At 45.6% G+C, this 26,134-nt stretch overlaps 1 protein-coding gene across 1 annotated transcript in view; it reads right to left on the bottom strand.

Moving 5' to 3' along the window:
- PHACTR1 (phosphatase and actin regulator 1) overlaps positions 1-26,134 on the bottom strand; it is a 535,135-nt gene that overhangs the window by 59,852 nt on the left and 449,149 nt on the right. Inside the window, 5 exon segments of the mRNA XM_029242440.1 lie at positions 3,243-3,475; positions 3,477-3,565; positions 19,216-19,342; positions 19,344-19,420; positions 21,534-21,701. Of these exon segments, the coding sequence (XP_029098273.1) occupies positions 3,243-3,475; positions 3,477-3,565; positions 19,216-19,342; positions 19,344-19,420; positions 21,534-21,701 (694 nt within the window).

Here is a 26,134-nt window from a genome sequence, read left to right as displayed (position 1 = left end):
GAACCTGACCGAGTGTAGGTCCAACAGACCTATTCATTGGTTTACACTCGACTGAAATATTCTATAAATACACACGGAAATTACTGAACTGAGGAATATCACATAACTCATTGGTTAGTACTTTCAATGGAAGCTTTAAATGGCATGTTTTAGGTGCAAATGTATTTAGCAATATGCTACTAGTATGCTCTCGTGAGTATCTTTTTCAGATGCTTATTAACTCCGGAAGAGATACAAAAATATACTGGGGGTCACAGGAGACGTGAGGGCAGTAAATTACATTCACTGCTAGCTGTCTTTAGGAAAGCGGTTGTGCTATAGTCAAAGGAGTTCTGGATTTGCAGGAGGACGATCCAGGCTTGAAGGCTTGGCCGCTCGACTTACTACCTAGGACAGTGCTTGTCAAAATGTCTATGGGGGTAAGGCCAGCACTATCAAACTCTCAGAGGAAAGCACAGGCAGGCACTCTATGACACACGTCACAGCGAGATCCTTTCTGACCTGCCTCCCAGAGAAATGGCAATAAAAACAAAAAGAAACAAATGGGACCTAATGAAACTTAACAGCTTTTGCACAGCAAAGGAAACCATAAACAAGACCAAAAGACAACCCTCAGATTGGGAGAAAATATTTGCAAATGAAGCAACTGACAAAGGATTAATCTCCAAGATTTACAAGCAGCTCATGCAGCTCAATAACCAAAAAACAACCCAATCCAAAAATGGGCAGAAGACCTAGATAGACATTTCTCCAAAGAAGATATACAGATGGCCAACACACACATGAAAGGATGCTCAACATCATTAATCATTAGAGAAATGCAAATCAAAACTACAATGAGATATCATCTCACACAGGTCAGAATGGCCATCATCGAAAAATCTAGAAACAATAAATGCTGGAGAGGGTGTGGAGCAAAGGGAACCCTCTTGCACCGTTGGTGGGAATGTAAATTGATACAGCCACTATGGAGAATAGTATGGAGGTTCCTTAAAAAACTACAAATAGAACTACCATACGACCCAGCAATCCCACTACTGGGCATATACCCTGAGAAAACCATAATTCAAAAAGAGTCATGCACCAAAATGTTCACTGCAGCTCTATTTACAATAGCCAGGACATGGAAGCGACCTAAGTGTCCATCACCGGATGAATGGATAAAGAAGATGTGGCACATATATACAATGGAATATTGCTCAGCCATAAAAAGGAATGAAATTGAGTTATTTGTAGTGAGGTGGATAGACCTAGAGTCTGTCATACAGAGTGAAGTAAGTCAGAAAGAGAAAAACAAATACCGTATGCTAACACATATATATGGAATCTAAGGAAAAAAAAAAAAGGTCATGAGGAACCTAGGGGTAAGATGGGAATAGACACAGACCTACTAGAAAATGGACTTGAGGATATGGGGAGAGGGAAGGGTAAGCTGTGACAAAGCGAGAGAGAGGCATGGACATATATACACTACCAAACGTAAGGTAGATAGCTAGTGGGAAGCAGCCGCATAGCACAGGGAGATCAGCTCGGTGCTTTGTGACCTCCTGGAGGGGTGGGATAGGGAGGGTGCGAGGGAGGGAGATGCAAGAGGGAGGAGATATGGGAACATATGTATATGTATAACTGATTCACTTTGTTATAAAGCAGAAACTAACACACCATTGTAAAGCAATTCTACTCCAATAAAGATGTTAAAAAAAATGTCTATGGGGAGGGACCAGTTTTGTTGGTCGGTTGGTTGATTTACTTCAATTTTTAATCCATCACAAACTGATGCTTTCAAAAATATAATAAAAATGCACAACAAATAAAACCCCTTTTTATCGTAAGACAAAAAATTATCCTGTCAAATTGCTATGAAGGTATCTAAAAGCTTGTTCTCAATTTCTGTACAATTTCTGCAGATGGGCACCAAGTTTGAGTAGCTGGCATTGGGGAACTCAGCCTTCCTTAGTTTCTTGGCTGACTCAAGTCTCCCTAGGTGGTGTGAGGATTAAGATAATAATAAAGGTATGTATTAATAATAGACTAAAAAGCGCCATCCAAATTTTCAATTATGACTGTCCTCATTAACAATAACAGTAGTTGAAAATGATGGCAATGGCCAAATACATTTTTTTTTTCAGTGAAGGGAGATATTAACGTGAACCTATCAAGTCAGAATTCTTAGTGATAACTTCTCTTGGAGTCATTAATTTTCCAAACATAGAATACTTGGCTGACACAGAGGGAGGGAAAAGCCACTGAGAGTCAGGAAACTACAACAGAAAGCTCTCGGCTGTGTCCATCTCGCCCCTGGCTCTCTGCCCGGTGACCGGCTGCGTGCTTTCCAGGCTGCAGTTTTCCTATCTGGTCTGCAGGACCCAGTTAACTACACTGGGTTGGAATCACATTGGGAAATCTCAGCCACCTCTTGGGCACAAGCGAGGTGGTATTTGAATGCGTGCGTGCGTGCGTGCACACACACACACGCAAGCGATCCAGAACCAGCACAAGAGATCTCCCTGGGTGGTGGGGAGTCAAGGTCTCCGCTGCAGGCCTGCCCTTGGAACACCCTTGGCAGCTCTCCCTGCAATGCTACTGGAGGGAGATTCTGATCAAAGAGGGGACTTCACCAGTTGTTGGTAAATATCTGAGGCTCAAACTCGTATAATCAGACTACGTCTGCTGCTTCCTCCATCGGCAAGAACGAGGGCGTACCTCTCCACCTTTCCCTCTGTCATTCCACCACCGCCCTGCCAGCTCTCATCTCTTCTTAGTCTACATTCACCTTGTTTTTTACATCATAAAAGTAATATACACAAAGTAAAAAATTAAGCAGTACAGAAAGATACAAAATCTAAAAATAAAAGATTTTCTCCCCATCTCCCTGCCCTAGGGGTTACATTAATGATGATGTGCACCTGCTTCCAAAACACGTTAAGGTCTACAGAAGCACGATATGTACGATCTATCTATCCACCCACCCACTCACGCATACTCATGTGTATACATATGCACTACTTTTTCTTTTCGATAAACGTGTGACTGTTCTATAGTTTGGCAACTGGCAACAGTTTTTTCTTCCATACTCTCCTTGACATTCAGATTCTGGTCTGATTTTACCTTCACCCCCCCCTCCCGAACCCCACCCCCCCAAGTGGGTGTGAGCCCTTGCTTGCGCTGGTCTTCTCACTCCTTGGTCATGGTCGGATCGCCAAGCCCTCCTTTCCTGCCCTCACCCCTTCCCCCTCCATTACCTTTCCAGCCTCTGCATGGTCATGGCCAGCGTTTTGTTCAGCTCATCTATCATCCTGCAGCCCGAGGGGTGCATGGGGAGGGAGCCGGTGGTGGCGGGGAGGTGCTGGCTGAGGCTGCCGTACTGCAGCTGGTGCTGGATCTGGGAGGGCAGGACGGTGTGGTGGTGCTGGGCCCCGCCCTGCTGGCCGCTCTTCTGGGCCGCGTAGGATGCCAGGGAGAGGTCTGGCCCCCCCCATGGGCATACAGATCATGACTTTCTTTGGAGGTAGCGGAGGCGACAGCTTCACTGGCAGACAAGGCAATTTCACAGGGGCGCCAGGATCTGCGGCAGAAGGAGGGCGAGAGGCAGATGTGAGTCTGGGGGCGTCAGAAAAAACGTAGCACATCACAGGCGCCCACCCGGGGACCGTGGTCCTGGAGGCGGGCCCCCGAGATGAAATGCTTCAACCAAAGAACCGGCAGGTGAGCGCGACTCAACAAGCACCCACCAGCTCTCACTTCCTGCTCGAAGCACGCTGCCCCCCAAGGCCCTCAGGGACCCAGGTGCCGGTGGCGTGTGTCACACAGCTGCCAGGCTGAAGCTCACCAGCAGAAAGGGGGAATGCGCTCTTCTGCTCATGGAAACCCAAGCACCTTCAAAGAGACCTTTGCTAGGACATGCGCGACGCCGACAACTGCGCCACTGTAACGTGGAAATACCCTCTCGGCTGGTGCTTTCTAACAGGCACGGGATTAGAAGCCAGCCCTGGGTTCAAGTCCACTAAGAGTGTCTTCCTCCAGAGGTGACTTTAATGCCACCAACCTTAATTCCCTCATGTGGGGATGCTCGTCCCACCGGAGAGGAGGCTTTCTAGGATTCGTGGTCACGGAGAGGGCTCAGATGCCCTGTGCCGGGCCTCGGCGTGAGCACGGTGGCTGGGCTGACCACTCACGTGGCATCCACGGTGGGTTCTTCCCACTGTAGGGAGGCCCCAACACGCACTCTGGGGCCCTTATGGTACCTGCACCCACCCCACCCCTTGGTTCCGTGACGTTGGCACTGAAACTTCCCAGAGATGCTCCAAACTAAGGGGGGCTCCAGGTCAGACAGACCAGCCCTCAGGGTGTCTTTGGGCTGACCTTGTAGTCCCCTGTCTGGACTTCATATTCCTAAAAATCACCTAGCCCTCGGGACGGCGGATCCATGGCTGAGTCCTGTGGGCTGTAGGCCACCTGGGAGAAGCCGGGCCAGGGGGCAGTGGCAGGCGGGGCGGGTATGTGACCTCACACCCGCTGTTCATGCCGGGAGCACTGCAGGCTCCTGCCTCTTGGTCTCTGAGGCCTTCGATGTTTTTCCAGCTATCTGCCTGAGTGTGGCCTTCTCCAGTTTGACAGCCTCAGTCCTGCCAGAATGACATTCTTTTGGCACAAATCTGATCCTGTTGCCCTCCAGTTTGAAACGTACCAATGGCCCGGAAATAAAGCCCAGCTTCCCGACACATCATCAAGGCCTCTTTGTGTCCCCACTTTATCTCTATAGAGTCTGTGCTGGTTCCCCCGGCTAGAAATAACCTTGCCTGTTGCACCTGAAAAGCTCCTTTTCTCCTGGGACACGGCCTGCTTTCCTCCTGTGGGTTTGACTTCCTTGCTGACCCACGCTCAGTCTCCCTCCTCAGCTAAGTCCCTGGCTGGCCTTTGTCCCTCACATGCTCAGAAGGGCTGCTGTGTCTCCACTGGTGGCCTCGAGGCTCTTCACCTCCACAGACTTCCTCTCCTGTTTCACAGAGAAGCCCAAGGAGGGCGCTCGAGGCCCCCTCCTTCTCTTTGTATCGGCCTTCTTTTCTCCCCATCACCCCAGGTAACCACCCTCACTCCTGAACTGCTGGGTTCCCCAAACCACCTGATGTTTCAAACCCCAGAGCCCTGGTTACCTGCCCTCAGTTCTCTGGTTTGTCTTCTGGGTCAATCCCTACTCTCCCTTCAAGATTCAGCTCAAACGTTACCTCCACTGAGAACCTTCCTGATGGGTTACATCACTCCCCCTATTCTGCAGCCATTGGACCCACCGTGGGCAGGTGGTAGGTCAGTGCCAACAACCATGGTGACGATGACGACAGTGACAGATACTGCCAACCCTCCCACCATGAGCCAGACAGTGTTCTAAGTGCTTCTCTTATCTCACCAGCTTAATCCCCTCAACAAGCCAGTGACGTACACACTATGATCGTCTCACGTTTTACAGATGATAGCCCTGGACTCTGAAGACACTGTACCGTTCTTCCTGTTTACGCAGCTATCTCCTCCCACACAGAGCAAGGACCGTGAATAATTTGTCATTATCGCCTCAGCATCTTGTACAGTGCCCAGCTCACCTAGCAAGAGGCTCAACACGTTTACAGAACGAGCCGAAGCTGTGATGCTCTGCTATGGGATAAATTTACATGTTGTTCAGAAATAGAAACTTGGACAGCTCATCCTGCTCCTATGAGCCTCCAAGCACAGGACACAAGGTCACCATGTTCAGGACCAAAGCAGGCAGTGCTAATTCCAAAGTGGCTGAGATGCAGAAACTCGGCACCCCTGTCTGGGTCCTGTTACTGAAGGGTGCGCTCCTGTGGCTCTTGGAAGCCACAGCGCAGACCCAGCAAGTACAATGTGTCCTGAAGTGTTAGGGTTTTCATCCAGGGACCCTTAACCCACGACTCCTTCATTTGTGGGTCTGGCTGGCTAAGGCAGTAGGGACTCATTTGCTTGGGCAGAAGAAAGCAGAGCCAGGAGGGCAGCATGGAATTGTCTGCCTAAGAAGGGTCAGTGATACACTGATGGATTCCACCCATCTTGCTAAGCTACAACTTTCTGCACACACAGTATTTCTTGCCACTACTTCCACAGCAAAGCTTGCTTGGCTTCATCACCAGAAAAATGGACCAAGTGGATGCCAGGAATTCTAACAAAACGGGCAAGGAAGACATGACCAACAGGATCAATTTAGTGGAGGTGGTTCCTTTCATTGTTCTAAGAAACACATGCCAGGGCCCATGGAGAACCCCTTTTTCTCCTTTCCTACCTGCATCTCTCTTCCGGTTGTTTCACTGCACATGGTCACCAATTAAATAAGGGGAGAGAAGGAAAGTGAATCATGTCAAATAATTTTTGGCTCAGTGGATGTGGTACAAACAGAGGAAATGAAGAAAAAGGTTAAAGTCAAGTGAAACTGTCTACTTTCAGTGAATTAGCTCTGCAGCCCCCATCTTTCTATAACATGTGGATAAATGAGGAGAGCCTGGGCAGCTCAGATTGGCAGTACCTTGGCAAGACCGATTTTTATATTCTTATGACTTTTTTTTTTCTTTTTTTTTTTTTTGCGGTACACGGGCCTCTCACTGTTGTGGCCTCTCCCGTGGCGGAGCACAGGCTCCGGACCCGCAGGCTCAGCGGCCATGGCTCACCGGCCCAGCCGCTCCGCAGCATGTGGGATCTTCCCGGACCGGGGCACGAACCTGCGTCCCCTGGTGGACTCTCAAGCACTGCGCCACCAGGGAAGCCCCTTATGACATCTTAATACCAAGTCGTTCCTCATAACAGATCTGGAAGCAGGATTCAGAGCCAGCCGCATGTGATCTGCTACCCTGCGTTTCTGGCTCTTTGTCTAACCCTCTCAAGCTTCTGTGCTCTCTGCCCCTCTGACCACTACACCGGCCTGGGACCTCAGCTCTCAGCTCCTTTGATTGTGTTGACAACTGGGTCCCAGCCCTTTAATCCATCCCCATGCTGTACCAAACGTCTCCCTACAACACAGGTCATGGTTGAAGTCTCCCAACGGCTCCAGAAAACACTGCAAGTCCAAGGGCAACACTCCGGGCCGTCCCTGTCCCACTCCACCAGGTGTCTCTCACTCCGGTCCATCCTGTTAGGCCAGTTTCCACACAGGGTTTCCCAATAACCATGCTCATCCCTCTTCCCGGACTTATCTGCTACTCCCTGATGATCAAAATTGCACTCACCCTTCAAAGCAAAACTGAAGACCACATGCCCCATCAACTTCAGCAGGAGAGGCAAATTCTTGGGCCTCACTTTCAAAGATTCAGGTTCAGTAGGTTTACAATGAGGCCCAGGAATCTGCTTTGTAATTAAGCCTCCAGATCACTCTGACCTAGGTGGACGCCACACTTGAAGAAAGTGCCACAAGTTATGGGATGGAGAAGCACGACATCACTACCAAAATTTGTGCTACTAGAAATAGAAGATAAACTAGAAAATCACATTCATTTAGCTCTGTGAGCGTCAGCAAATTGCTTAATCTATTTGACGCTCAGTTTTCCAGTTTGTGAAACGGCGATGAGTTAATATATCACGCGATTCATGTGAAAATTAAATAAGTACATAAACTGGGCTGCACAGTGCCTGACACTTGGCTCCTCAATAAATAGTAACTATACTTCTCGTTGCTATCATTTTCATCATTACTGAACTGCTTCCTCAGGAAGCCCATCCGTCACCACTGAGCTCTCACGGCCCCCGATTTCCCTTTACCACAGCATTTCATAGACAGTGGATTTAATCCATCTCACTTTTCTTGACCTGTTGCTAATTTTTATTTGCAGTAGGTGGACCTGATGTGTTCATTAAGTCATGCTGGGTGGAGCTGTTTCCTCACCTGTTCACCAGCAGTGCCTAGTACATAGTAGATGTTCTGTAAACGTTTGCTGATTTTCCTTCTCATCATGTCTTTAGAGCAGCGGGAAAAGGTAGAACTTAGGGAGCAGTTTCTCCTACACAAAGGGTCTGCTAATCAAAGTGTGGTTCATGGACTAAAAGCTGTGGCAGAACCTCTTGGGAGGAAATGCAGAGTCTCAGGGCCCAGCCCAGACCTTCTGACTCAGAATCTGCATCATGACAAGGTCCCCAGGGGACTCAGTACACAGTCGAGAACCATCCTCTAAGAGCCACCACTTTGTGAAGAGGCTGCTCCCTCCATCGGCAAAATGACAAGTGCCCAGGGCCTCCTGGAGGACAGGCAGCCTGGTGCTTGCTCTCTGAGGGCTGAGCGGGGCCTGCTAGAGGCTTCTGCTGCAGGCTGAGGGTACAATGGTCTGGAGAAGTCACCACGAGCTTAGAACTCAGAAGAGTTGGAGTTTTGCGGAGCACAGGCTCCGGACGCGCAGGCTCAGCGGCCATGGCTCACGGGCCCAGCCGCTCCGCGGCATGTGGGATCTTCCCGGACCGGGGCACGAACCCGTGTCCCCTGCATCGGCAGGCGGGCTCTCAACCACTGCGCCACCAGGGAAGCCCGAAGAGTTGGAGTTTAATCTCAGCTCTAAGACCAAGAAGCCCTGTAGCTCTGCCTAAGACATTTATCCTCCCTGAGCTTCAGTTTTCCAGTGTTTAGAAAGGCAGCACTGTCCGCCTTAAGGTCTGTTATGAGAAGTGAACAGATTAACGTCTACACAACCTCCATGTAAGGGGATAAGTGGGCTGAAATACAGCCTGAGGTCTGGCTTTGAGTCACCCAAGAAGAAGGGGCAGCTCTGAGTAATTCATTTCGCCAAAGGGCACCTTTTCATAATTTTATAAAATCCCCAAACAAGTTAGCAGAGGGCCTGAGTATAAAATACCACAGTAGGTGGTGGTGTGATGAATTGGGAGTTTGAGATTGACATGTATACACTGATGTGTATTAAATGGATGACTAATAAGAACCTGCTGTATAAAAAAATAAATAAAATAAAATTCAAAAAAAAACCCCCCAAACCCCAGTAGAGTCCTTGATACGTAACAGGAGTTCAACAAATGTAGTCTTAATTCATTCTGAAATATTAATAATATGATATGTTGCAGGCTTCTCCCACAGGTCATTGTGAGGGTCAGACAAGATAATGTGGACATGCTTTGTAAACTGCGAAGTGCGACACACATCTGCAGTGTTACAAACAGGACTCTTGGTATCCCTGCGAGAGTCTGCCTCACCTGATGCTCCCCAGCCTGAGAGGGAGAGACAGAAGCTGAGAAATCAACACAGTGTGTGGTGGTTCCATTGTGAGTAAGTGGGTGAAAAAACCTGGTGACAGTGAATCAAGTAGCAGAGCAAAGAGGCTTCCAAGGCACCATCCTAGAAGTCTTCCATGTTTGCAGCATGGCACTGCGGAAAGGGAAAAAGGCAAGGTTGTCCAGGTTTCAGCGTGCCGTTCCTGCATCAGTACTGAGAGCTGGTGGAGAAGGATGCAGAACCAGGAGTCAGAAAACCTGGATTCTCTGGGATTAATTAGCTAAGCTAATTAATTAAGCTAATTAGCTAAGAAATTTAGCTAAGCTTCTTGGGACCCAGGTACTTTTACCTCTAAAAATCCAGGAATTAAAAATGCCTTCTTCGGCTTCCCTGGTGGCACAGTGGTTGGGAGTCCGCCTGCCGATGCAGGGGACACAGGTTCGTGCCCCGGTCTGGGAAGATCCCACATGCCGTGGAGTGGCTGGGCCCGTGAGCCACGGCCACTGTGCCTGTGCGTCCAGAGCCTGTGCTCCGCAACGGGAGAGGCCACAGCAGTGAGAGGCCCGCGTACCGCAAAAAAAAAAAAAAAAAAAAAAGCCTTCTTTACCTTGATAGCACCTCCCTGAATACAATACTTTGCCTCTCTCTGATGCACGACATTTACGGATTATGGGAGGACACACACTACCTCTTGCATTTATAACGATAGTGGCTGCTCCTGCTGGGGCACGCACAAAGCTCTCTGCTTGCTGACTTAGAAATGGATGAGTCTTTGGCAGCCAGACTGATCGAGAATGCAGTATATTCATAAAACTGTCTCTGCTGATAGAGTGGAAAGAGCAAAAACAACCAGTTCCAGAGAACAAGAAAAATAAACCCAAACTACGTCACAGAGCCAGAAAAGCCAAGGGGGCTATATTGCCAAGCCTGACACACCTCTGGCTTAGGACTTCACACAAGAAAGTGAAAACCCCCGATTACTTCTGTTGTTGAGACTGGTGCCAGAGGACTGTAGTCTATACACTGAATGAGTCTGGGCTAAATGAATATGCCCCTAGCCTCTCTCCTCACTTTTTAAATTAACAACAGCTGTAGAAGCTGGAGAAGCATTTATAACTTCATAATAGACGATTCAGATACACTTGCCAATGATAGTAGCACTTAACGTCTTAATGAACAAAAGTGTTGTAAGAATTTCTCAGTCATTTGCCACCTGGTTCTAGTGGGTTAGAATCTCCGATCTCCTTTCATAGATACAGGCATCCATCCAAGGACATGAAGAGTCTGTAAGAAGTGTACTTAGAACTTAAATAAGAGTCCAGTACCACGAAACCACAGAATCAGATTCCCCTGGCTATAAGAAAGGTGCTTATATGAGCCCCACCAATCACTTTGGGCCATCCTGGGGATTTTAAGGTAGTCTGGCCTTTTTTTTTTTTTTTGGCCAGATGCCTGGAAAGGCAAAAATATGTTGACTGACCCCTCATGGTGAAAGGGCTAGAAGAGTATCAAGCGATTTGTATTCAATGCTCTCAGCCTGGCTTGCTCTAAGCCAGCCCAGCACACGGAAACCTCAGCAAACACCTGACGTTGTGGGGATTGTGTCCTGAGACCTTCCAGAATCTTAAAATGAGGGCCGTGATCATATTCTCATCACCAGCACCTGACTGTTTCAGAGCCACTTTCCACAAAGACACATTTTTGTTTTTAAATGGACCCTTCCCAAGGCCACCTGGGGAGATGACAGCAAGTAGGGAAGTGAGTGCCTCCCTGAGATGGTGACACGGGGCAGTGGAGGCGTGGCTCACCAGCTAACTGGGTCACATGGGCATGTCAGCTCTGCCACAACTACATTCGATTTTGTAAAAGTCAAACTACACCTTATTCATTGCCGGGAAACTGCTCTCAAAGAGTCAAAACTGCAGATGTCCCTATAATCACAAGAACAAACACCAGTTCATAAGATCAGTATTTTGTTAGAAATTGTAAGTCATTGATAAAAACACATTCTATCGTTTATTTTTGCAGCAATGCAGACTAGTGTCAGTGCTCCCAGGGAGACCAGGCAAGGAGATGGCCAGGCAATTGACAACTGGGTGGCTGAACCCGAGCCTTCCACGAGACAGGTGTAAAGGCAGGCAAGAAGGTCCACAATGGGCAGTGGAGAGAAGCCTGGATTGGACGGTGCCCACCAGGGAGGACTGCTATCTTGAGCATCCAGGCAAAAGCTGAGAGCGAGTCAAATCAAAATCACAAAGTCATGGAGGCAAACATACACATGCTCGCCTAGTCTCAGAACATGGGGACCAGGGGATCTATCTGTGAAGTTTTAAGCAGTAAATTTAGATTACATACAATGAAATCTACTTAGAGCATATCCCGATTAAGAGTTAGTACATTCATGGTGAAGGTATCAAGAAGTTCAAGCTAGATCCATAAATTTTTTTTTTTTAAGTCTTAATTTATTTTTTATTTATTTTTGGCTGTATTGAGTCTTCATTGTGGCGAGTAGAGGCTACTCTTCCTTGCGATGCATGGGCTTCTCATTGCGGTGACTTCTCTTGTTGCGAAGCACGGGCTCTAGGCACACGAGTTTCAGTAGTTGCAGCACTCGGGCTCAGTAGTTGCAGCATGTGGGCCCTAGACAGGATTCTTTCTTTTTTTTTAAAAAATGTTTTATGTTATGTTATTTTTTTAGCTGCATCGGGTCTTCGTTGCAGTGCGCAGGCTTCTCTCTAGTTGTGGTGTGCGGGTTTTTCTCTTCTCTAGTTGTGGTGCGTGGGCTCCAGAGCATGTGGGCTCTCTAGTTGTGGCGCACAGACTTCTCTCTAGTTGTGGCATGCAGGCTTTTCTCTTCTCTAGTTGTGGCACGTGGGCTCCAGAGCTCCTGGGCTCTGTAGTTTGTGGCACACGGGCTCTAGTTGAGGCACACAAGCTCAGTAGTTGTGGTGCGCGGGCTTAGTTGCCCCACGGCATGTGGGATCTTAGTTCCCCGACCACGAATCGAACCCGCGTCCCCTGCACTGGAAGGCGGATTCTTCACCACTGCACCACCAGGGAAGTCCCTAGATCCATAAATCTTATAAAGGCAAATGAGGACAACTACAGTTCATCTCTAACCCTACATCCATCTGACGCACGATATTTATGCACTGTCAGAGGACACACTCAGATTTCTTGCATTTATACTGATGGTGGCAGCTGGTCTAACCATCTGCAGGGTGTCCCCGTGTCCCCACGAAATTCCGAGTGTCCCCCTGACACCTAAGGCTGGACCACAAGTTTGCCCGATGGATGACTGTCATGTTCTAACTGCTACCCTTACGGGAAGTTGCTTTTCTACCTGGGTTATCATGTTTCCTTCAGACACCACAGAACCCACGAGAATCAGATTTCATTTTTAGCAGCACTCAGAGCCGGAGAACAATGTGCACAGCTTCTCCTAAAGAAGCAAGTGTCCTGCCAAGAACTCACGGGCAAATGACCATCCAGCTCCTCCTCCAATGCCTCTGCAGTGGGGCTCTATGCCTCTCATGGCCTCCTGTCCTCCTGCAGAACAGCACTAGCTAAGGACACAGCAGGGAACAAGGCAGACTAAATCCCCACCCCCGGGGACACTTACCCCTCGGACACTGAAACAACGTCCAAGAGGAAGAGCCAAGGGCAGCCCCAGTTACATTCATCCATCCAGTTGTAAATCCATCCAACAGCAGTAGCATCCATCTTATCCAAACATCAAGGAGACAGGCTTGGTTGAAATCAAGCAAATGCTGCTAAAAGTCCACAAGAGATGCCCTCTCTTCCTCCTCCGAAGTTAAATCCCTCGTTGTGGCTTTCAAGGTTCTCCGCAGTTACCCTCAACCCACTGCTGGCCTGATCTTTCTCGACTTCCCTACAGGAATCCCACATCCCTGCCAAGCTGCGCTGTTTGCTACGCCTTGAACATGCTATGCCTTGCATGCATGTGCCTCTGTGAGCCCTGCTTCCCACTTCCTGGAAAGCTCCTCACCCACATCCCTACTAGTTTTGCTTATCTTTATGGCCTGTCTTAAACATACATCCTCCTCCATGATGCTTTTCCTGATTCCTCCCAAAGGATTTGATCTCTTACTATTTGAATTTCTTTAGAACCATGTTTATACATCTTCACATTAAACATTTTCTGTAGCTTACAACCACCTACAACTCTGAGAAGAAAACACTTTTTGTAAATGATCTCAGGGCTGGAAGAGCACTTTGCTCACAGTGCAAAAAATACACAAAATATAAGTGCCATTCAGCCTTACAAAGGAAGGAAATCCTGCCACATGCCACAACACGCATGAACCTTAAGGACGTTACGCTAGGTGAAAAAAGCCAGCCACAAAAAGACAAATACTGTATGATTCCATTTATATGAGGTACCCAGAGCCGTCAAATTCATAGGAACAAGGAGTAAAATGGAGGTTCCCAGGGGCTAAGGGGAGATGAAAGAGAAAGGGGTGTTTTTAATAGGCAGAATTTCAATTTTGCAAGATGAAAAAGTTCTGGAAATCCGTTGCACAATGTGATTATACATAACATTACTGACTGTACATTTAAAAATGGTTAAGGTGGCAAATTTTATATCATGTGTTTTCACCACAAAAAGAAAAGTGCCAAGTGAATTAAATCTCCAACCTAACAGCGCTCCAAAAAAAGAAAGGTATTTTGTTGCAATCTTTGCCTTGATCATAGATGTCAGAGCAGAAAGCATCCTTTTAATCATGTTTTAATCCACAGACAGTCCTTAGATGCACTAAGAAAAGAATTTCTGCATTTTGAGAAAAGAAAATCAAGACCGGAACACTATGGAGAAATGGGTATAAAGAGTAAATTCAGGCAAATTTCCCATGCCTTCAAAATAGCAGTTATCAAGAGATTGTGAACCTTAAACCTCTTTATGAGGCCTCTGGGTTACGATTCATTTTGTCCGTTTAAAAGCACAGATGAGGTCCAGGGTCTCAATGGTCTAGTCATCACTTTTCTTGCACTTTCTGAGTAGAATGCCAGGAGGGAGGCAAGGACAGGGACAAAAGTAGTTAGATGATTTTGGAGGGTTGGAGAGGAAGCTGAAAGAGGAGAACAAAGAGGGTGGGGTGGGATATACTGGGGAGAAATGGGGACAGAGAAACCTAATGAAATTACAGATCAGAATGTGGGTATAGAACAGCTCACTGTAGACACTGTCCTCAAAACTAGAGAGACAGCTCTAAATAGAAATACTGGTTTTACCTTGACAAGCTCTGCGTAGAGGATTCTCATTAGACACAAGCTGGGGCTGAAAAAATACCACGGGGCATGGTTGCTGTCTGGCAGGGAAATTTGCAGTCGCAAATACATCGTAACATTGAAACTAGCAATCAACCAGTTCTGATAATACAGTAAGCTTCCCTGTATTTCAGGTTCTAAAGACAGTGCAACTATACCCTGGGCCCGTCCACATTAGCAGAAGGACTTGTTTCTAAGGATCAGCAAGAGTTCCCTTTCTTTGCTGAGCTGTCGGTTTCTAACTGTGGTCAGGTGCTTCCCATGTGATCGGCCCCGTTCTTGATTCTTAGATTGTCTCTTTCTAGCATGTTCTTTGAAACTCTTTATAATCGAGTGCCTTAAGAACATTACTTATTTTCGAAAGACTGGACAGTTTTTTTGCCTTTGAGTTATACAAACAAAGCAGATTTTCTAATTTCTTAAACAGATTAAAAACCAAAGAGAAAATAAAAAAGCAAACCAAAACAAAAAATAAATAAACAAAACCCAAAGAAAACTAATGATTCCGTTGTTATGAATTTCAAGAATAGGTATCTTAGTAGAGATGTTAGAGCATCTCACAACGGAGATCTCTTAGTAGAGATTCCGTTGTTACGAATTTTAAGAATAGGCATCTTAGTAGAGATGGTATAAACTAATGGTTAAGAGGAGGGCTCTGGGGTAAAACCAAATGGGGAGAGTCTGTCTCTGGACTTACTAGCTACGTCACCATGACTGAGTAATCTAACTTCTCTGAATTTCATTTTCCTCCTCTATGAAAAGGAAGGAATAAAGAAAATAGTATCTACCTCATAGGACTAAATGGTACATTGTAAACTTCTCCAAAAATGGCCCCTGCCATTATTACCCAAGTGTGACTGTCAGACTGTGAAGCTCAGCTATCACAGAAGTTGATTATCCTTCCTTCCAATGGCACTTGTGGGGTACCTAATCACAGGTACCTTATGCAGGACTGGATTATTCACGCAATGTTTAACATTTGACTCCTGGAGCCAGGATGGCTGGAGAGGTGATTGATGGAGACTTAGAAAAGTAGGAGACAGTATTTTTTGCTTCCGTTACCTTTTTCCTCTGGGGTCAGCCATTATTCCAAGAAGGATGCGTTTTTTTTTGTTTTTTGTTTTTTTTGGTACGCGGGCCTCTCACCGCCGTGGCCTCTCCCGTCGCGGAGCACAGGCTCCGCGGCCACGGCTCACGCGCCCAGCCGCTCCGCGGCACGTGGGATCCTCCCAGACCGGGGCACGAACCCGCGTCCCCTACTTCGGCAGGCGGACTCCCAACCACTGCGCCACCAGGGAAGCCCAAGGATGCGTTTTGAGAGTCATTATCTCAGATCATATTCGTATGCAACCAGCTCTGCTGGGCACTGTCCTTCCGGAACGGAAGGGAAGCTGACACCCAACAACTCCTGACCCTGTGATACAGGCCGCTGTGCATACTGATGTTGGAGATAAGAAGGGTGAAGATGACAACAAGAGAAGAGGAGTTTGGGACAGCAAGAGGGCTTCCCTCTATCCGGCTAAAGAACAGAGAAAACGTATAAGGCAAATAGTCTCCAAGTTAATTACGATTTTCCTGATCAAATGGAAGCAAATACCAAAGCAGAGATATTTCTGCATCTTTCCCTGATCGCGCGCCCAGAGGTAGCCTCCGCCCAGGCTCACACTTCCTCCAGTATCTACTGGACCAGTAACCACTGTCACTCTTTACCAGCCACGCTCGGTGCCTTTCAAGTTGTTGTCTGTTTCCTTTCAAAAATGTCAACAGAACGACGGACACTGAGAACATGCTAAAACCCTCAACTTACGAGTTCTAGAATTCTCATCCTATTAATTCCTGCTCACATGGTCCAGGTGCCTCTAATGAGTAAGAGAACAGGGTTAATGGGGCTGCCTCATGGCGAGGCAGATTCATTATGACTGATTGTTGACTTACAAAAATTAAGCAAGTCTAATGGAGTTTAAACCCAAAAGGGAAGCACCAGACTCGCAGTCCACACACCCCTGTACCTGTCTTGCCTTCCTCATATTTAAGAGGCTGCCAGGTACAATATGGTAACGACCATCAGCTTTTATGTATTTTTATCCATTTGACCCAAGCTCTATGGAGGTGAGATGTACCGATAACAGATAAAACGCACTCTCTTGGGGAAAGAACAACGGAAGCTGGAGAGACTGGGCTAACAGAGCGAGAGAGGCCTGCGGATACCAGGCCACCCAAGTTCTGGGCTCATGGCTGAAGGTGACATGTGCGTCTATTAATTGGGTAACTAGATACGTTAGATTTAATGTTAGTTTAAAAAAATGCTGTCAATTCTTCTTTTAAAATGTCTTGTCTACTGGTCCATTCCCTCTCTTCCCACTGCCATCAGTCAGATGCTTTGAGTTTCTATGCCAACAACTGGAGCGGCCTCTTAAAGTGTCTCCCTGCCTCAAACTGTTCGATTTAATTCAACCAGTGATTTTGGAAAACGAGACACAGGGCAGGCCTCGGCGGCTTCTCTGTTGCGCCTTCAACCTTCCCCTCTTCCTGTTCATTCTACACAGTGACCCAGGAGTATACCTTAAAGTCTAGTTTTCATCATACCACCCACTCCCCAGCTCAAAAACCTCCGAAGGCTCTCCAGTGCCACGGGAATAAAATCTAAATCCTCACGTGCCCTACCTGGTGAACGCTCTCTCTCAATACACCCCAAGACGGACCCGCCACCCCAGCTCGGCCTCCTTGTCACCAGCCCGAAGCATGGCCACCTCTGAGTCTTTGTGCAGGTCTTCTTTTCTGGAATGTGCTTTCCTCATTCTCTATAAAAGTCCTTCATGCTTTAAGGGTGAGCTCAAGTTTCAGGCTCTCCTAGAACCCTTCTATCAGAGTTAGATGTGCTGAATAAATATGTACTATATGCAGGAGTTTGTTTTTCAACATTTAATCTTTCTCAAGGGAAATCTGGCATCTAAGTCTTAAAAGGTACACAGCCCTTAAAACGTACATAATTTATTTCTAGAATTAGAATTAGCAATTCTCACACCAGGAATAAGTGAGGAAAAACTCGAGATGCTTATAAAAATACATGCACATTGTCGAGATGTTGCGTTTTTTACAATAAGGAAGATGGAAACCTCTTAAGGGGTCCGTCATGTAAATCGGGATCCCCGCCACGTAGCTAACAAAATCACGTTCTGGGATATTTACTAACATGAGAACCAGTTCATAAGTCATCACTGAGAGCAAAAAGCAGGTGATAAAAGAAAATGTACAGTAGTATTTGATTTTTATTAGATAAATGATAGATGGACAGTGGTTATGTCTTAGAGGGAGGCTTACAAGGGCTTTTTTTCCTTTGTGGTTTTCTATGCATTTAAATTTGGGGGCACTAAAGTGTTACTAATGTGTTGAAGGAAATTTGCTCTTTTGAACCACAAACCCTGACTTGGATGGATGTGTACATTGATAGAGGAGCTTGACACAAACTTATATTTGAATTGTAACCTAGTAAAACTCAGTGCCGTGTGAGAGACATCTTGCCACCGTGGAAACAACATTCATTGAACTAGGAGTTGGGAAACACAGGGTCTAACGGTGGCTCTACTGCAGAATTCCTGCCAGCCCTGGAAAAGTCACTTATTTTCTTGAACCTCAGGTTTTTAATGATAAAACAGGTGAATATTCTTTCATCCCCATCCCATCTTACAAAAGTATATAGAGATCAATTAGAGATTATTTACAAAAATAGCAAACATATTGTAAAAAAGGCAGTCGATCAGTATGAGGTGGGCTTATTATCAAGGTTGGAGAAACACCCCTCTGAGATCTTGAATCTCTGATTACATCACAACCTTAAATCACAAAGTCATGACCGATTCGTGTGCCAATGTGCGGTGAAGTGCAATTTCACTAAATGCTCAGTCTAATAACTGTGGGTGCATTTGTTAAATAACACTTGAACAATGAAAATATAAAATCATTTCAGGTTATTACAAGATACTGAATATAGTCCCCTGTGCTATACAGTAAATCTTTGTCACGTATCTCTTTTGCATATAGTAGTTTGTATCTGTTAATCCCGATTATAATCTGAAAGAAATATATAACTGAGTCACTTTGCTGTATATCGGAAACTAACACAATATTGTACATCAACTATATTTCAATTTTTAAAAAGTTATTTTAGGACAACATTCCTCAGCTTGCTCTTCTCTAAAAGTATTTCCCACAATACTCTGCAAATTACTGTCTTTGCTTTTTCCTCCCCCCCCCCAAAGAGAACAGCACAGACATAAATTTTAATAGAAGAAATACACTGGGCTTCAGACGAATTATTTAAAGACAAAAAGTTTAAAGCTTTGGCAAGCTCATTACGAAGGGAGCAGGCGCTACTCTTTATCTCTGCAAAGATTTTGATGGTGAATCTAATTCACCTACATGGGCAAGTAATCTTTACTTAGCCACATAAATGCCAATGTACATGTTTACAAATGCACACGACTGCAGCCTCTTAGCCTATGACTGGCAGGTACATATCGCATGCTTCTGGACACGAACACACAAACCCAGGTCACGACGGAATGTACCAAGACACACACAGAAACCCTCAAACGTCCCACAGAGCGACCTGGCCAAAGAGGTGCATCGGGCCCCAGAGAAAAAGAAAAATAAGCACAAGAAAGGATCCCTTGAAGGGAAGGCACAGCTGTGGGTCCCCAGAAGACATCTTGACTCACCTGTTAAGTGGTTGGCAATCCTGGCAGTGGGTTTGGGAGGCAGGGCAGGGGGCTGCTTGAGGAGAGAGAGCTGCTTCACTGGGGTCTCCGCATGGTCTCCAGGGAAAGCAGCAGGTTTTTTGGGGGGGCAGGAGCAGGACGGATTTGGCTGAAGGATCTTGGGGCAGGACTCCAGACTCACTGGCAGAGGGACTCTCTTCAGACACTGAGGGGACAACCACATGACACACAGCGACATTACACAAACGCAGTGCAGATGCGGCCGGCAGAAGCCAGGGGGCACACAGGACAGGGTTAGCGACACAGCAGAGCACCGACTGCCCCAGGCTGTCAAAGTGGGGTGTTAAAGGGAGGACGCCAGAAATCCAATAAAGCCATGGTGAGGGTGGGGGAAGTAGCAGGGAGGGAGAGACAGAAAACAGAGAGAGCTGGAAGGATGAAGAGGGAGAAGAAGGAAGAGGACACTTCCTCAAACCATCCAAAGCTTCATCCCTTCAACCTTGGTGTTTATAATGCAGATTCTACGGGTGCTCCAAAATGTGACTCATGGGACCACAGCGACAACCGACAGACGGCAGGTGTAGCGGGATCAAGGACCAGGAGCCCCCTCTGAACCACACCAGCACCAAACGCCGGCATCTTCCTTTGGGCCTGTTTGCCCTTTGCTGGGAAGGAAGAGAGAATGCATGCCGGGGTCTTGTTTTTGCCTGCTGGGTCTCCTTGTGTCCCTGCTCCCCGGGTCTGAGGACAGCCTAGAGGCTGACACTGGGCAGGTGATCCCCACATGCCTGGGGCAGCGGCTGCTCCTCCAGGTTTGGGGCCATCCGAGCTGGGCAGCAGCATCCAGGGGGTGCTCTGCAGTTTTAGGGGCACCTTCCTGCCCCTGCCAGCTCCGATACACCTGGATAAGGTGACGGATGCTCCAAATCAACACCCTTTTCATTTTCCACCTTCCTTTCTCCTGCACTCGCCAGAAGCATGGTTTTCTGGTTTTGATTCTGCCCACTTCTCATTGCTCTGCCCCGGGCCTGCTTCTTCCTCTCCCCCATGGTGGGGCGGGCGGAGGGCGGGGGGACCAGGACCGGCTCCAGTTAAGAGCTGTCACGGGTGGTAGCACAGGCTCTCCTACCATGCTGGCAACCCAGCCAATGACAGAATGAGACTCTACGACTTCCCTGGGATGACAGATCTCACTACAGCCATCACATCCATCCGATCCCAATGTCACAAGGAAGGCTGGGAAGAAGTCTCAATATACTGCTTTAGCTGGAACGATCTCCCCAGCTTGGGGAGGAGGAGGGAAATGCAACTCAGATGCGTATCTCCCCCCACCCCCACCCCCGTCACTGCTACAGGAAGAAAGCCTCCCCGGCCCTCTTCCCTCTCCCCACTCTGGGTAGCAGTGTTTCCGGCAGTCAAAGCCCTGTACACAATCCTCAGGAGAACCAGGTTCTCCCCTGTCTCAGGGGACACTGTTATCACCAGTGCTGGACACACCGATGGAGCAGCGACTCGCTGGGTCCCAAAGTGAAGCATGGCGCTGACTCTGAAACGCCATCCTGCTCACCTCCCACCTGAGTTCCGTGACGCAGACTTTGCACACGGTGTGGGGGAGGCCGTGGCCTCCTCCCCAGACTCCAGATATTCCCAGAGGCCCCATCCCCCAGGCTTGTCTCCTGACAGCAAGGACCTCTCCTTACTGGCTGTCGGGAGGGTACCGTCTTCTGGCTAATGAGGACCACTCTGCAAACCTTGCGAGGGAGTGAGGATCGGCCACTCAGAGAGCTTTGGACCAAAGAGGGAGTGAACAGACGGCATCAAAATGATCTGTCAGCAGGATACCGGTAAATTGTAGACGATTAACACATTAATTGATTTTATATAGTAAATTGGCACAATTTACTAAATCGATGTAACTATTAACTGGTATATTGGGATTAGGATTCAAAGGAATACCAGGGCCTTGTGACCAGGTGGACTTAGACAGGTACCCTACAGAAGCACAGGACTCTCTAGCTTTACCTTAACAGAAATGAGGGTTAGGAAACAGACATTTTAAATCATCAGTATTACAAAACAAGACATATCTTCTTTAAAGAGATTAAGATTATAAAAGTGTTTTTAAAGACTGTAGAAAAATAAATGGACACATCCTCCATATTTTTACACTCAGCACGTACTAACTGGTCACTTTCATCCCCATTTCCAGGAGATCCTTATGTTCAGGGTGGTTCAAAATAGAAGCCAAAGTCCAGCCAGGCTGAAGCCCCCTAACACCGCATGCTGGGGACCAGTTCCATGTCTACCAGGGGCATTACCTGTCCCATCCATGATGTCGGAAGGTTGGAGCACCTCGTATGAGCAGGGATCCCTGGGCATCGGGACTGGCTCCATCTCGGACAGGGCGGGCAGAGATAGCTGGCTGGAGCTCAGGGACTGCCCGTTTTCCAGGGAGTCATCTTCATTCGATATGGAGAGCTCCCCGTCTGTCAGAGCGAGGAGATCACAGAGTTAGACCATGCCTGCCTTCCAGGCAAGGGTGACACTTACAGCCTGCTACATGAGTCTAGATGCTTTTGAACAATCTGTATCAAGGCCAGTATGGAAAGTCTACACTTGTTCTTTTGTTTTTAAGGTATCTAACCACCAGGGCGACAACTTCCAGTGATCTTCAGCAATATGCCTGTTTTCTCTCCATTCTTCTAATTATCGACAGATGAATGGATAAAGAAGATATGGTACATATATACAATGCAATATTACTCAAGCATAAAAAAGAATGAAATAATGCCATTTGCAGCAACATGGATGGACCTAGAGATTATCATACTAAGTGAAGTAAGAGAAAGACAAATATGATACTGCTTACATGTGAAATCTAAAAAAAAAGATATGAATGAACTTATTTACAGAGACAGACACAGAACATAAACTTATGGTTACCAAAGGGGAAAGGGGGTGGGGAGGGATAAATTAGGATTTACATATACACACTACCATATATAAAGTAGATAGACAACAAGGACCTACTGTATAGCACAGGGAACTAGAATCTGAAAAAGAATATATATGTGTGCGTGTATATATGTGTACATACATATATAAAAACGTGTGTACACATATATATGTGTACACACATATATAAGAATATGTGTGTGTGTATATATATACACACACACACAAACACACATATATATGTATAATTGAATCACCGTGCTGTACACACCTGAAACTAACATGATACCGTAAATCAACTCTACTCCAATTTTTAAAAATTTGTAAAAATCATTATCTACTATATTTTCTATGTGTTTTTTAAATGGAAATGAAAATAAATTTTTCTTCATAATTTTTTGAAAACTTGGAAAACCTGAGCAGGACTCAGAGATTGGAAAACCAGGTCAGGAATTCCTACTTCGAAGAGCAAAGGGCTTCAAGCACTCAACAAGCACCAGAACACGCTACACCAAGGCCCTAGGAAAAACTCACCCTGTCTTCTCTTTATCTCCGCGCACATCCAATTTCTCTAAATGTTTAGGAGGGCTCTAAGCTCCAGCTGAAGGGCTGCAGCAGCTCAAAGACTCTGGGAGGTGCCAGGATTCTCCCAGTGCCCACCAGTGATCCTGCCGGGCGGGGTGCAGACTTTGACCTTGCTCAAAGCTCAGCAAGACGAGGGCCAGCTAGTTAACACCATGGTGGAGGATCAAAGGCTCCCGCACAATGGCTGTTTGTCAAATCAAAATTCCCCCAGTGTGATTTCATCCTAGCCCAGGGGAGTCCTAGATAACTAGACATTAAAGTCAAATTAATTTTTAAAGAGGACTGAAAGCTATTCCAGTCAGATGAATAAATATCCAGACGAAAGACTCTAAGTTATGTTTCGGTAGAAACACAGAAGCCAGCAAAGCAATTACCTGCCTTAAAATGAGAAGATGGATAATTTACTTGTAGAAATAAAGGTTAATCTTGGATAAATAAGATAAATAAGATAAAGGATAAATAATCCTTTCCTTTCCTTTCGCTATGTTCCTCCCAAGGCTTTAATTTTATACACAGTGATAATATGGCCGCAAAAGATTCCTCTGCCCACCCCCTTTGCCCCCAATTAGAATTGGCCTGATGAAATGTATGTTCAACAGAGCAATTTACAAAACAACAGGCTTTAGACAGCATATGGTTCAAGGACATATGATATTTGATCTGAATTTTTTATAAACATAGAAAAAATATATATATAATGGACACCAAAAAATCATCTGAAGCAGACAATATAAAGCACTGATTCTTGAAGATTGTGGGTGTTTTTCCCTTCTTTTCACTTGGCCTTTTTATGTGTCTCAAATGGTAATAGCAGTCACGATAATTGTGATTAACAGTATGACTACTTCTTAATAAGAGAAGAGCAGTGCAGACTCTCAGGCCAGTGCTATGGAAAGTACACAGCTGAACTGAGCGTACGCAGGATGGGAAGGGCTGTGGGTGTGAGCGTTAGTGCATCAGCATCCCATAATGGATGGTCCCTGGTCCTCTTAACATGCTTTGGTTTAGCTTGTTCAAACTAACACCATGGGAAGTAGCTCTACTTCAAATTCCCAGTTGGTGGAATAATGATGTAGCTGCCATTAGGTTTAATACATCTCTGGGAAACCACTTTGATTTTTGATGTTCCACGTGTAGTAACAGTCTTGGATAAGACAACCAGAGGAGGAAGGGGTTTCAGGGCTGTTGCCATGTTCTGCTTCTTTGGGGCAAAGATGTGATGGAATGATTGCTATATATTTTAACTGTTAAAAGTACCATAGATGCAATATTAGGGAAAAAAAGATACAACAGAAGTTGCATTACGTTAGATTCTATGAACCTCTGTTTCATCAAGGCAGTTAGCTTAGTGCTAGTTTTGGCGGTAACAGAGAAGCAATATTACTCACTCCTCTTGGGACTGATTAACTCTTAAAAAATTTAGCTCCCTATGGATTAAAAGTGCCTTTACTAAATCACAAAGGCGCAAACCACTTCAGAGAGGAAACAATCTTGCTAATTCCACTGTCATAATTTCTAAATACACATTTTCATTAAAAAAATGAAAACAGGAGAAAAAAAGAAGAAATAAGACACTGATCATATCTCTACCCTAACAGAAAATTTGTTTTTCAATATTTTCCATAGTTGTAACAAATTTTATTTTGTGTTTTGTTTTTAAAAATTTTTATAAGCATAATTTGTATAGTTATCATTTAATAAATTATACTGAATGAATATACATGTTTATTTAGTTATCTCTCTGTGGTTGGTCACAAAGGGATTTCCAGTGTTTTATACTATTATGAAAACAGAAATCTCTGCTGACTACCTTCCTGTATAAAATCTTTTCTGCAATTAGAATTCTCCCCCTTTAGGAGAGATTCCAGTAAATGAAATTTATGTGTATTACTATTTTAATGTCTAGTGACACATACATAGATCTTGTGAAATTGTTTTTCTACAGGGTTTGTCGATTTACACAGCAGCAATATACAGACCACACAAATTTCTTAGCTTTTGGTCATCTCCTCAACATTTACATTGATAATCATGTTTTACCTATTGACCTACCTACTTACATAAATATATGTATATACATATCTAGCAGAAATAAATTAAAACCATGCAATAGGTACAAATTTATTATTAATATCATTTATGACTAAGATGGGAAGTGACAAAACTGAAATCTGAACTGGATTCATATAACACGGAGATAAAATGACGCTGCTACTGTGAAGTAACTGTTATTTTAAAATTCTTATGACATTTTCAAAGGTCCACAAAAGTAGAAGCATTAATGTAATGGACTCCTTATACTCATCACCAAGCTAAGGAATTAGCTGGGAATTCCTAATGCTTGGTAATTCCAAGTTTGATTAATCTGAAGACTATTTATTTAATTGACATATAGTTGATTGACAATGCTGTGTTAATTTCTACTGTACAGCAAAGTGATTCACTTTTACATATATATACACATCCTTTTACATACTCTTCTCCATTATGGTTTATCACAGGATACTGAGTATAGCTCCCTGTGCTACACAGTAGGACCTTGTTGTTTACCCATTCTATATAAAATAGTTTGCATCTCTAAGACTGTTTAGGCTCTCCATGTCTTTTTACTATTGCCAGCTCTGTTTACCAGCATCATGAGAAAAACTGTGTTTTCCCCCCAGGAAGAATTTAACCCTCCTGAATAAAATGAGTCTTACGGACTATTTGTACTTTCATCTATCTAGAGCATCACCATCTCTTGCTGTGATGAACGAGAAAGAGCTCACTGAGTATTGGAAATTATTTTGATGTTTTACATGGTCTTCTAAAATTATCTGGAATAATGGTTTTCAAAATGGTGCAATTACCTCCAAGCATAAAACGTTTCCTGCTAGAATGAATTAAGTGTGAATAGGAGGAAGGGAGAAGGCAGGAGACTAGATGGGTTAAGGCAATGGTTCTCAAACTTTAGTGGGCATCACAATTTCCGGGAGGGCAGTAAACACAGATTACTGGGCCTCATCCCCAGAGTTTCTGACCCAGTAGGTTTGGGGATGGGACTGAGAGTGTGCATGTCTAATAACTTCTTGGGTGATGCCAAAGCTGCTTTTGCTGCTCAGGGTTCCACACTCAGAGAACCACTGGACTGGAGGTAAGGATCGGACAGGCAGGAGAACCTGGAATAGCAACAGTGCCTTTTCACGATGAGGTTTAGGGCAGGGAACGTTGTTCACGTGGCTAACATGGAACAAAGATGGTTGGTTTAAATCTCAAAGAGAAAGCAGGAGGTTGTATTGTCTAACCATGGATTATGAACTTGTCACAAAGGACAATGGGACTGGAGAGAGCAATAGGGTGGAGAAGAAAAGTAAAATGTAAGGCAGATGCAGACATGTCT

The sequence above is a fragment of the Monodon monoceros genome, unplaced genomic scaffold, assembly GCF_005190385.1.
Source record: "Monodon monoceros isolate NGI ecotype Baffin Bay Population unplaced genomic scaffold, NGI_Narwhal_1 Super_Scaffold_3, whole genome shotgun sequence".
In the NCBI taxonomy this organism is placed as follows: Eukaryota; Metazoa; Chordata; class Mammalia; order Artiodactyla; family Monodontidae; genus Monodon; species Monodon monoceros.
The sequence above is the reverse complement of the archived record's forward strand: the minus strand, read 5'-3'. Positions and strand labels throughout refer to the sequence as shown.